At 45.0% G+C, this 13,483-nt stretch overlaps 1 protein-coding gene across 1 annotated transcript in view; it reads right to left on the reverse strand.

Annotated features, from left to right (window-relative positions):
• LOC126541858 (neuropeptide receptor 15-like) overlaps nt 1–13,483 on the reverse strand; it is a 40,561-nt gene that overhangs the window by 7,770 nt on the left and 19,308 nt on the right. Inside the window, exon 3 of the mRNA XM_050188800.2 lies at nt 2,243–2,489. Coding sequence (XP_050044757.1) covers nt 2,243–2,489 — 247 coding nt within the window. The remainder of the gene's footprint in view (nt 1–2,242; nt 2,490–13,483) is intronic.

The raw sequence follows: 13,483 nt of genomic DNA on the forward strand, positions 1-13,483 counted from the left end.
ATGATGTACTTTTACGCATTATCAATATTCACAAGTTCATTAATGTATAGCATGAAAAGGAAAGAGCCCAAAACGCTTCCTTGAGGAACACCTGAAGTTAGCGGTTTTACTAAACGATGATATCAGTTATTGTCAACGAATTGTGCGCGATGTGGTAAGTACGAAGAGATCAATGACAATACTTTCCCATGGTAACCGTAGTGCTCAAGTGTCTGAAGAAAGGTGTGAGGATTGATGAGATCGAAAGCTTTAGTAAGTCTAAGAAAACTCCCAGAACCATATTTTTATCTTCAAATTTTTCTAGTGTAATTTCCTTCTGAGTAAGGAGTACTAGTTCAGTGGACATGCTTGGGCGGAAATCACACTGTAACGAAGTTAGTATTTGGTGATGATCAGAAAAACATGTCATGCGCTTAAGGAATATTTTTTAAAGCCTTTAGCGAACACAGGCTGAACAGAAATGGGCCGATAATTGGACACACAATCCTTGTTCACCTTTTTTATAAGTTACAATAATCCTAGCGGATTGCACGTTGCGTGGAAAAACGCCAGATAATAAACAAATGCTAAATATGTGTGTTAGACAGTGTGCAACTATATCAATAGTGCACTTGACTACAACTAGTAATGCGTTCGTAAAGCTTGCTAATCCGCAACGGCACACGTAAGGGCCAGAGAGAGCATGTCAACCGAAAACTTCCGCATCGAGGACCACTCGACTAATGACTGACTTCCTAGAAAAGCATCGCTACCATTCGTGATGTGCCTGCAGTTAACGTTCTTTGATATCGCCTTGCTTTCCGTTGTGCCGGGGTGTTTTGGTCGAGTGTATTATTGCCATTCACTCCATAAGTGTGCTATCATACACCAAGGCCTTCGTGTGCTGTATCTTGTTTGTTACTTCTCTTGATGACTTCATAAAAGCTTCTCTTTTTCTTTAAACTTAAAACACGTTAATTCAAACTTGTGCGACTTTTCCGCCTGTTACGCATAGGTAGTGATATACATAGCGCATTTAAACGGCGTGTTGTTGCTTCGCCAGAATGTAGCGTAATCATTGCCACGTACGGAAATGTGCGAATTTATGCGCTAAAGCCCAACTGAGATGAACTATATTGATTAATCAGTTGTCACTTGCTACAAGCACACTTTGTAACGCGAGCTGGGCTATATCAATCACTCCAATTGAGGAATAGCAAACACTTAATCCTTATAGTTATCGCATTTCATCGTTGGCTAAATGAACCTGGCTGTTGAGGTGCTTATACAGGGCGTCCTATCTAATCTTAGCCAGAGTTTAGAAATAGGCAAATGTCACGTAGCTGGACAGAACAAAGGCAATGTTGCTTGCCGTCGCTTGGAGAAACTCAAACTGTTTTTTCATTCCGCCGAATTAGATAATTAGTCTTAATTAAGTATTCAACTTCTCAAATATTATAATTATATGAAAGGTGTCGAGTTAAAATTGTAGAGCGACATGAAAAACGCTCGATACAGCTGTCTGTTGCTCAATACGTGCTACATAAGAGTGTTTTTTCCCAGCGTGAAAGAAACTCGCAAGTGCACGCAAAATTGTCGCGTGACTGCCTACTGGAGGCACTTCGCATGTGTTCGCGGGCTTCTTTCACGCTCGGAAAAACACATTTATGTAGCACGTATTGAGCAACAGAGTTTTTCATGTCGCTCTACAATTTTCGCTCGACACTTTTCATATAATTATATTATTTGAGAAGTTGAATACTTAATTAAGACTAATTATCTATTTAGGCGGAACGAAAAAATAGTTTGAGTTTCTCCAAGCGACGGCAAGCAACATTACCTTTGTTCTCTCCAGCTACGTGGCATTTGCCTATATTTAAACTCTGGTTAATGTTTGCTGGGACACCCTGTATCTTGAATTCAGTCCTTTAAAAAACCTAAACCCTTCATTTCACCCTAATTTGCAATGTTAACGCTGCCTTAATCACCTGTGCGCGCAGTACATCACGCCCGGCGTTCAAAGGCTGTGGGAGATGAGACCGCAACACCTGCTTGCATTTCACAGGTTTGAGCGAGCGCTCCATACTTAACAAAACAGAAAAAAAAAGTTTCCCAAGCCAAATATTTCCTGCAGCTTAACTCGCACCCATGGATGTGCTCATTATTACACGACAGCGAGTACGCTGCGTTGGTTGACGCATGCAGTGTGTTGAAAGCTTCCGAAGAGTGTCATACGTTGACCACTGCTCAAAAGAGCTCTCACCTGAATCACGAGTGGCAGAAGGTAGAAGAGTAGGAACTCGGCATACTTGAACAACACGAACGCTTCGAAGGAGGGGAAGTGCATGACACACGGTGCAAACCCAGGTCTGACGCCGTGTATCTCGTGGTAGACGAGGTTTGGCGCCGCCAGCAGTGCCGACAGTGGCCACAGCGCGCCGATGACCAGTCTAACCCGCTTGCGACAGCAGAGCAGATGGGCCCGCATCGGGTGCACGATGGCAACGTACCTGCACGTCACAACGCAGGTATACCCTCTCAGCGCTTGCTTCAGGGTAAGGGAGCGGAAAACACTGGACGCAATAGCATCATTAAAAGAATCTCCCGGATCAGCCTAAAGATTTCATCTAACTACACGGTATTTCGCAGGCAGCAGTTTGTGCTAGTTGGTCTGTAATGCCTAGAGGCTGAGGAGAGATAACAGAAGCGAATAGAGATACTCTTCGTCGTCGCATTCTGTATATCTTCATGTTTTTAGCCCTATACTAAATTTTGACCATCACACACAGTAAACAGCATCCTGATTTCTCATCCCTTACTTACATTGTACCATAACTTGTTGACACTTTCCTTAATTTCTAAAAAGAAATCCCTAAAATTACTCCATCTACTGTAAGATCCGACTTGAGCACTTTTCCGTTTACAGCTGTCTGAAGCGAAGCATCGAGGTGACACTTAGTATAGCGACGGCAACGTTATGAGATTTAGTGTGGGTCTACGTGTCCCCCATTGCGGAATAGCCCGTTCCGCTGGACATCTCGAGGGGATCTCGCAGCTACCTGTACCAACCTAAGAAGGCTCTTAAGAGCTGTGTGATTATCTGAGTGCTAGAATGCTCGTCTCCCACGCGGTGGATATGGGTTCGCAATCTGGCAGTGGCGGTGCGTTTTCATCGTGTGGATGATACTGGAAAACCAGTTATGTTCACTCACTTCGAGAAAGGAAGAAACCTGGCACGAACAACCTTTATATGTGTAGAATAATACTAAGTATAGTTTTACTCAGGGTCGATGTCCATCTTTAAAAGTTGCAAAGACATTGCATGTCTTGAACGCGGGTGACGAGCAAACGTACGGGTGCTAGAGCGCACACAAAGCTATCGGCGCTCGGTGCGCCTAGACGCCTACACTGTCCGCATCGCAGATATTATTCAAGAGAGGGCTCGCATGGCCGCGCCCTATGCAGAAGCCACCGGAGTAGAACGCCCCCTTGTAAACATTCGCTTCCTAACTAAATAACAGGCATGTTGTCAGCGCGCACCGGCAAACATGAACACATCAAACTCGATGACCGCGGACACTCGCTGTCAAAACGCTGACGTGAGAAATCGCGGCAGCGGCAGCAAGCGAAGTGATTTTCGTGCTGTCTATCGCCTGAACGCGAACTGAGCGGCGAGAACAGACCGCACGCAAAGCTACGAGCCATCAGTCCACCTAGACTGTGCCTCCAAAGCAGATCGCTTTCAAGATAAAGCCCGCGCGACAGCGCGTGGCAGAAGTACAACGCCTTCTTCGCTCCCCCGGTTCCATGCGCGCGACGGAAGACGGCGCGCTTCCTCCCTTCTTTTTCCCCTCTCGCAAGCGAGATTGAGCCGCCATCGCCGGTTCGCCATCGCAGGCTTTCGCTCGCACACAGCGTACGGCGCGCGAGGACTATGTTATCACGAGACGAACCCGGTACGTCCGGATCGCGAACAAAACCTCGAGCAACTGCCAGAGGAGGTCAACCCAGAGCGCTCTTTCTTTCCCCCTCTATCCTCTCATCTTTCATTCCCCGCCCCCATCCCCAGTACGCTGCGCCGTGCTCCCATTTGGGCTGCAGAATATAGCGTATTTTTCCCTCTCCCAAATCACGAAGAAAAAGAACCCAGAGCGCCTCCGCCTACCTCCCTCCTCCGCGACGCTTCGCCTCGTTTCTCCTTCCCCCTTCGCTCAACGTCACCTGGTCTTTTCTCTAGGTGGCGTAGTTTTGTCGCGCGCTCTCAGCGCGCTTCGTACTTTCCTCTGTGCGTGATTCGCTTCCCCTCAAGGCACCTTCCTCCTCCGCTTCCTTTGCGGCTTCGAACAAAGATTCCCCGATTGCGCTAGCTGGCCACTTACGCTTGCGTGTAAAACGCTCTGTAATATAAAGATTCGCATGGACATATCTGTGAGATTAAGTGTAATCTCTGAGCAGCTTTTCACCAAAACAACAAGCGCAATGCGCACTGGAGTCTCGTTGCAAAATAATTGCAATCATGGCATTGTCGATATAAACAGACAAATGCAATAAATGGAGAGAGCGTGGATTTTGAACATCCTCTGCATCTTGTTGGCCTTTCCTAATCTAGAAAGGATGTGGGCCAGCCTTTATACACATGCACGGCTAGGTGCGACCATGTGATTTTATTGCAAGACCGCGTGATTCTCTGAACACTTCGTGATAAAAACAAATATGGTGGTGGGATTATGCACAATCGAATTCCCGCCCTTTTATACATACTCTGTTGTTTTTTTGATAAGCGCCACAAGAGTCACCTTAAGCTTAAATGTCATTGCACCATACTGTTGAAATCCAGTGCCGTAAGTTACTATTACCCGCATTACTTTTCCTTCCTTTTGGGACGCAACTTATGGGAATCCTTCAAGCATGCAATGTTAAAAACGTTTATTAATACGTGAATTTTCACTGTGCTTTTGATCCTAAGCGTATAGTATTATAAGGTCTCGATGCAATAACATGCACGTGTTCTCACCCATCAGTTTATTTATTAAAAGCTCGAGCTTTGCTGATCATCATTTGAGATTTCTATTTTTTCTCAGTTTCTTCACTACAACAAAACTATGTACTAAAAATGGCTGCAAGAAGTTCCACTTTATCAACCATAATGAAAGAAGTTTCCGCCATTGTCTCAATGCGTTCACTGAACCAAATCGACATAAGGCGAGAAAAAGTCCTTTAACCGTCTTTACGCATCCCTCTTCGATTATTGCTTACACAGCTCGCGCATATAAGATGAGCGCGCCCTGTTCTTAAACTTGGAGTGGCCCAGCTGTGGACGATCGATGTCCCCACCCACATACACCATACAGCTCTACCACCGACAGAACTTGTGTCTCCATATATCGGCGCAATCGCAAATAACAAAATCCTGATTCCCCTGTTTTACGGGACGTAGCAAAAGCTGTACACTGGATACCTGAAGATCCCTTCATCAGAGCAAGAGAGAACATGTGGCACAAAGCTTTGCACACAATGAGCCTCCCCTCCCCCCTGCCCTGCATGAACGGATGCTGCAAGCTAGCCCGTTATAAGGAAGGCGCCTTTAATTACGCTGTGCCGAAGACAACAAGTGAGAGCACGTGTAAACTGCCAAATCAAGCTTTGTTCATTCATGCATGCATGCATGCATGTATTCTCCTTTACGGGCACGGGACGACGTCTCCTTTCCGTTTCGTTCGCATAGCGCAGGGTTTAGTTAAAGTCCAGTGATGGTTCGGTGGCTTTAGCGTCCTGCAGCTGAGCCCGAGTTTGCGGCCGTGATTCTCAGCCACCGTGGACAAACTCTCCTTTGTGGTCATGAATTCAGGAATGTCCCTGTATCGAGAACTGAATGCATGGTAAAGAACGCCAGGCGATCCAAATTAATCCAAAGCCTTCCACTAAGACATCTCTCGCCTTTTTACTGCGACAGCAGCCATAATAGCTCGGAAGATGAGTTCGCTGTAGCTGCATGCTCTTCCCATTGAGCCATTGTCAGAGCCACCTCTTCGTATGGAACATTATAACATGACAAGAAATAATGGAAGGTTACCACCTCCATTGGCAGCCGAACTCACAGCACTGCGACAGTTGACAGACGGAAGCTGGACGTACTAACCACTGAGCTGTCGCTCAGCTTTCGCGTTCGACAATTTTCACTGCGCTGCTCAGACTCCAGAGAGTAGTGGCGTATTGGCAAGTATATATCAGAGGTGGCAGCAGCGGTAGAAGAGGAAAAAAATATCGTGTGCATCGCAAAGAAGTTCTTAAGAAATTAGTCATGTCCGCTGTTAGTGTGTACTGTTATGGCTGTAAATTAGTTTAGAACCGGATGAATTTCTGATTTCGCTTATTTTATTTTAAGATGAAGCTTTCTCCCGAACTTTCCTGGCCGTGGCTACGTGCTACGGCTGCTGTCTTACCCAATAGCTCACACTTCAAAAATTGAATTACAAAGTCCTCTGAAGGGATCTAAACTCCGTCACGCAGCAGCAGCCCTATGCTCGAACCATTAGGCCACAATCGCACTGGTACTTCACCGTACCAACGCCAACTATATCTTTGAGATAATCACCGCATGTGTCACATTGCGAAGGAGAGGTGCGCGAGATCACATGTGCGCGCATGTTTTCTCTACACCAAAGACGCAGGAATTAATTGGGCACATTTATAGCATTTCAATAACCGCTTCACGAAAGCTTCGGTTCACATAGGTTCGAAAATTTGCGTTGGGCCTGCATTTTTTTTTTTCAGTTACAGTCTCCGCCTCTTCGTAAACTTCTGGTTATCTATCATCCTCGGTGAAGTGATGCAATCTGGTAACACCGGCACTGTGTCAGCAGGAACCCGTCAGAATCTAAGTGACACTGCCACCAGTTCGCATTGCGTGGCATGCATAGTGCCTGTCATACAGCTCACGAAACCGTGTTGGTCACGTGGAAAAGTGCTTGAGACGATCGCTTCTAACCAAGGCAAAGGACTGAATGAATTCGGGGGCTTTACGTGCCAGAACCACCATTTGATTACGAGGCACACCGTGGTGGGGGAGTCCGCATTAATTTTGACCACCAGGGTATCTTTAACGTGCCCCAAATTCACGGGACACGGGCGCTTGACAAAGCCATTTTCAAAACCAGTAAAAGGACTATCACAGTGAGGCTGCCTGATATTTATTTCGGATTGCACCTTGTATTCACGATTTCTATTCATCACACTTGCACGCGACGTCGTCGGCGCATTCTACTGTTCCAGGTTGTTATCGTATTCTAAAAAAAATTATGGAGATCTAACGAACACGTTGCCATTTATGTGAAACGAAGCTTTAGTGCAACCGTTATTTAAATGCAGTACAACTAACGGCATCCAATATAGCGTGAAATGTTATGCTGTGTTTGTGTTTCTTCGAAGCAATGTTCACAAATTTATTATCATGCACGTTTCATGTTTATGCACTACCGCTCACAAGCTATGCCCAAATGAAAACGCCAAATCAAAGAGATACACAGTGTGAAGTATGTGAGCAGCGACTTCAAGAAGACGAATGTGATGTGTGATGGTTGATGAGGGAAGAATGGCGACCACAGGTCTATGCTCACGGAAGCACGGCACATACCCAGCTACATTTAAGGATTATGTGCAACTTTTGTCACTGTAGCATATAGCCATTCTGAAGAATTGGTCAAAAATGGGTCTAGTGGCATATACTGAGCGGCCAAAATGAATGAAAATCAAGTAAATAAAAAAAAAACCTGTTGACTACAATGTAGTATTCTATGAAGAGGTCGGTATGATTTAGTAATAGTATCTATATGAGGCGACATTATATGTTCAGGTTTTATGTAGAATTTTTAAAAGTAAAACACAGGTGCCCGTACTGACACAACGTTGTCGGTCAGCATGCCTGAGTTGGCCCGTTTGCTGGTATTTGCATTTGGTGCACATGTCACCTTCGCCTTTGCAGCCCCAAATATATACGCCGAGATAACGACAAGCCCAGCAGCAGCAGCAGCAGTCATGCGAAACCAATTAAGCAAATAAAGCTTCACTCTAATGTGTTCGAACAGCACTCTCCTTCGGCTTTGTTTCTCACTGCAGCATCTACGACAGTGTTGTGCTGCAGCTACTCCTAGTTTTATTCAATAAGCACTGTGAAAGAAAACGGATCTATTTGTCGACGACATTGCGTCCTTCCTCTCGTACTTTCTTTTTTTTTTCTGAGTCTGACGCCCGGAACGCAATTTTAATTTAAGAAATGCTCATGGAAACACCATTTCTTCTCGATTCCGTTGCATCTATTCTTTTCCATTTTCTTCTTTTTTTTTTTACCAGTGGTTCCGCTACGTCCACTCAGGCTGTTGTGACGAACGTTCTACACGAGCGATGACGTTCGCTGCTCTTCGGGAAACGAGCAGCAAACACTTATCGCGTCGTCGGCGAAATCGAAAATCTCGGAGGTGCTCGACGGAGCGTGTGATGTCAGCCTGTCGGCGAAATGAGTGTTTGCAGAGAGTTCCAGATATATATACGGTTGTGAAACTAGAGCGGCTATGACTTGAGCAGCGAGACGCGATGACAGGCGCTTCCTCTGACCTTGGTCTTGGATGTGACGAACGCTTTCCGAGTGGATCCTTGCGCTGACACGCTTGGGGGCACGTCTTGAAGACCCCCGGCACGAAGCACAAGTATAGTTGCCCGTGCTTTGGGAGAATAGGCGCGCTGAGAACGCCGACTGTGATCCTCAACAGAAGAAGCCGGAAGCGATTGCTAAGATGATGGAGGCCGTCTTTGTAGGGCAATTTTTGCATTTATTTGCGCACTGTGTTATTACAAATCAATTCTCTAACGCTTAACGCCTTTGCTGTTCCCGCTTGGTAAGTCTAGAAGAGCTTTTATCTATAGCTCTCTTCATCAGTGTGAGGATAATAAATAAAAATTATTATTATTATTATTATTATTATTATTATTATTAACAAAATAATAAAAACAATTTGCCTTGTTATTTATTTTCTGATTTATTCCCTCGTTTTCATTATTCATTCTCACCCAATTCTGGTTCTTTTGATTCTGTCCTACCTATTCTAAGCTAGTGTAGATGCGCCACTGACACACATACATCTACCATCGAATGCGATGGAGGAAGTAGCTCATCAGACTGTTCTTTTGCCTGTTCTTTTTAGAGCAAAGAGTAGCTAAAAGCGATCGTTTGTGATGAAGCTTCGCAAAGGTCCACAAACAGCTCTATAGAATACGGTCAGTAACTGCAGTAAAACGGAGAAAAGAAATTAATGCAGTACTCAGTTCGACATGTCGTCAGCAACATGCCCGTAAATCCCCTGCAAGGACACACACAGTAAATGATTTATTTTGACCTGCCCTGGTTCTTGGCCAATCCCCAAGAGTGTGTACGTGGCACTGAGAGATAGGCTCTATATATACATCTACCATCAAATGCTATAGAGGAAGTAGCTCATCAGTCTGTTCTTTTGTCTGTTCTTTTCTGCAGGAAGCAGCAGCTAAAAGCGCCTGTATGTAATGCAACTTTGCAAAGATAAACACACAATTCTACATAAGACTGCAAGAAACAGCAGTAAAGCAGAGAAACAAAATCATTTCAGGCAGTAACTAATCGAATGAATATCGTCGACGACATCCAGGTAAAAGCCCAGCAAATATATACAGTGTACGAAAAATAATTTATTCTGGCCTGCCCTGGACCTTGGTCAAGCTTCAAGAATGGACATGTGCCACTGACCCGTAGGCTTTACATATACAGGGGGTTTTCCTTTTTACAGTCTTTTAGAAAATATATTTTTTTATAAAAAGGATATAACCATGAAACACATGTCCTCTTCGCATACGTGCTCTGCGGCGAGGCGGAAATACTTTTCCGCTGCTTAAGTTACTCTGAAAAGGTTAATCAACAAAATTTGTTAATTAACCTTTTTATTAACTTGATGCCAATTGTGTATATGAAATACTTGTAGGGCGTTTCAATTTGTGACATACCCATTCTTTAGAAATGCGAAAAAATCGCACGTAATTTGAGATATTCATATTTGAAATTGAAGGCCAGTTCCAACGTTGAATTCGAATTGCAGATCACGAGCGCACGGCAGGATCACAAACGGAGCGGAGCGCGTAGCTTCGACTGAGATCAATCTCGCCGAATCTGCGAATTGAATGCGTGCGCTCCCGCGTGGGCACTTAGTACAGAGAAATTAAGTGAGAGGGCGCTAGACTAGAGGTGGATCGGGTAGGCATCATCGCCATCACCACCACCATCTGGATCATCCCACCATTCCGTGCATTAGTTTGTTTTTTTTTTTTTTCCCTGTGTAGGAAGAGTCATCCCTGGAGCTGGAACTTAAAGTGTCTGAGTCGGAGCTCTCGCTATCCATGGAAGCACGAACAAAAACGCACGGCGCGACGTAGCGGGCTTGTTTTCCATGTCGTGCATAGCTGCCCGCGACCGGAAACAGGCGACCGTGACAAAAAGCAGAGGCGGGTGAAGGAAATACGTCACGCGGACTTCCGGTCAAATCTGCCGATTTCGGTGGAGCAAATATTTTTGCTCCGCAGGGCGATCCGGAATCGGTGGCTGCTCCCAATCTGCCATTGGAACAAACAACTTACGCTCTCATTCTGCCATTAGAATAGGATCGCTCCTCACAGAGCAGAAACACTTTATCTGGATCTACCATTGGAATTCAACGCAAGTAATATTAAGAGTGAGCGCGTCCCTCTGCACGTCAGACAACAACGCCCCGTAAAGTTAGGTGGGAAGTTTTAATGGATAGTTATAGCTCGGCGAGCCAGCGGGCCAGCGTAGACGCCAGTGCGCATGCGCGGTGAAACAAGCGCAGTGGCGTCTGCGCTGGCCCGTGGGTCCGCTGGCTCGCTGAGCTATAACTCTCTAATGATAGCATGCCGCGGCAAATCCTGACCCTAGACACAGCGATGCATGCTTGCCAGGCAAAGCGTGCCGTATCAGTAGTGGCAGCGACTAGCCGAGATGTACGGTTCCAAGCTTCCTCGCGCAATTCTTCGTGGGGCGTTTCGGCCTCACATGGTAGCGGGGCCGCCTTTTTGTGTACTCCCGCAGTGCTCGGTTTCGATATTGCCTAGATTCACAGTTGAAATTTGATTATAAATATCTTGAATTAGCTGCGAATTGCAAGACCTTTACAAAATTAGGGTGCATTGAAGTGCGACTGCCTTCAATTTCGCCGTTTAAGCAACCATCCCTAAGGCACTAATAAAATAGTTCGTTTACAATTTTTTGTTAACTATTCTTCTGAAGCTCACGTTATTAATGGCAAAGTATGTCCGCCTCACCTAGGAACTCCTCTGCAAAAACACTGCGTTCACTGCGCTTATAGCCTTTCCGTAAAAAAAAAATTTGTATTGTCTAAAAAGAAAAAAAGAAAACTTTATTTCTGTCATCGAATGCGATGGAGGAAGTAGCTCATCAGTTTGCTCTTTTTGGAGGAAGTAGTGGCTTAAAGCGACTTCTTGTAATGGAGATTCGCAAGGGTCTACAAATAACTCTATATTCAAGACCGTCAGCAACAGTACTTAGAACGGAGAAACAAAAAAAAAATTAGGCAGCATTGAACTCGACGAAATATTTTCAACAACATTCACGCAATAGGCCCAGCAATGATATAGAGAGTAAGAGTTATGCAACATCACATAGACAGCAGAGCAAATAAAGGTCTATATATAAACTTGACACGTCCAGTCTCCTCAAAGGTTTCAATGCGCATCGCAATAAATAATTTGCAACTGTGCGCTATCTATTGAGTAATGTTGTCAATGTAACAGACAATCTTTCTTTAGAATAATTAGATCTCCGAGTTGCTACCCTCCGCTGACACACTTGCTTCACGTCTTGAAGGTCAAGGGCAACAAGCAAAAGTTACGAATGGTCGGGCATCGCGATTGGGAGTAGGTACCATCTAGATGTGCATGAAATACACCATAATTTTACACAAACAGTTCGTGCAAAAAAATTTTACTTTCCTTAACTTCCCGCCTGCTGAAATCTTCCTAACTTACATTGGTAGGCATTATGGACAGGTAGAATGGTGTATAGCGGAAAAAGTGACTGACATCTGCATGGCGACAAAGACTAAAGAGAAGTCTGTATTATTATACTGTCATCAGCCCGAGTCAAATATGATCACCTCAAATCGTCGAAATCTAAGCATTTCATCTTTTAGACATAATACTAACTGCTATTTGTCACGTTTTAATGCAATTAGCATTCTGGGGGAGCTCCGCCCGCTTTGCACTATGTATGTATGTATGTATGTATGTATGTATGTATGTATGTATGTATGTATGTATGTATGTATGTATGTATGTATGTATGTATGTATGTATGTATGTATGTATGTATGTATGTATGTATGTATGTATGTATGTATGGGGGGATCCTAGGGCCACAGCTAACCTCTCTCACGCTGATATTCAATGAAAAAAAATCCGACGACACCTAAGCACCTCTAATGTGAATGCGAAAGCATTAATCTCCAATTGAACGCCGCTGAGTGGTCCTGCCAGTAATGAACTCCTCGCGGGTTAGCCAGCGCATTGAGACATTTGGCACATTTTAATTTGGCCTTACCAAGGCGCAGTTAAAACGCATGCGAGAGCTTGCACGGACAAGGAACCCGCGCGTAACACAGGCTTGCGATGGCGAGGGTGATTTGGCGTCGCGGCAATGTCTTTTTCCCTCATGCAACTCTGCTCCGTCGAGGCGCGCTCGTGCCGTGTCGTTGCAACCAATGGGAATTTAGGTGCCGTTTCACTGCTACAGAAGCCGAACGCCAGCTGATTCGCTCCGTGAGCCATTTGATGCTTTCGCATTCAAAAATCCTTTATAATTTGTCGGGTGCTGGGCGGAATCGGACCCCGACACACGGGCTCCTCAGGCACAGCAGCCCGACTGTTTAGCACAGCCCCACGATTGCACGCGGGCACCTAGGGAAGAATCCTCAACGCGCCACGCATCTCAGAGGTCACGCGCGGACTTCTCGGTGGCGCCGCTCTATAGAGCAGCGTGTCCAGAGGGAAGCGTGAGAGAGAAGCCCGGCTGCAGTAGACGCTTCAAACATGACCCGTTTCAGATGTGGCAATACGGTGTATCGCTACACTCTGTTAATGCTAATCGCATTAACATCGATGTCATCCGGAGATTAATCCTGCCGTTATCGTTTGACCCTTCTTGCCTACAAACAACGTAAAACATTCCCGAAACCTAACTTTCCCGCGCTGTAAGCAAGCAGCTGCGAAAGAAACTTCCTTTTTTTTTCCTTTTTAATATTACATTTATTGCAAAGTAACTACATCATTTTAGGTACAAATACGTTCCAGAATATATATATATATATATATATATATATAGTTTCTTTCTAGTTCAGGCTATGCATTCCTAGCTAAACAGAGTAGCCACAAGGATGCTGCTCTGAATTTCTTCGTA

This window comes from Dermacentor andersoni, chromosome 2 (genome assembly GCF_023375885.2).
Source record: "Dermacentor andersoni chromosome 2, qqDerAnde1_hic_scaffold, whole genome shotgun sequence".
NCBI classification, from domain to species: domain Eukaryota; kingdom Metazoa; phylum Arthropoda; class Arachnida; order Ixodida; family Ixodidae; genus Dermacentor; species Dermacentor andersoni.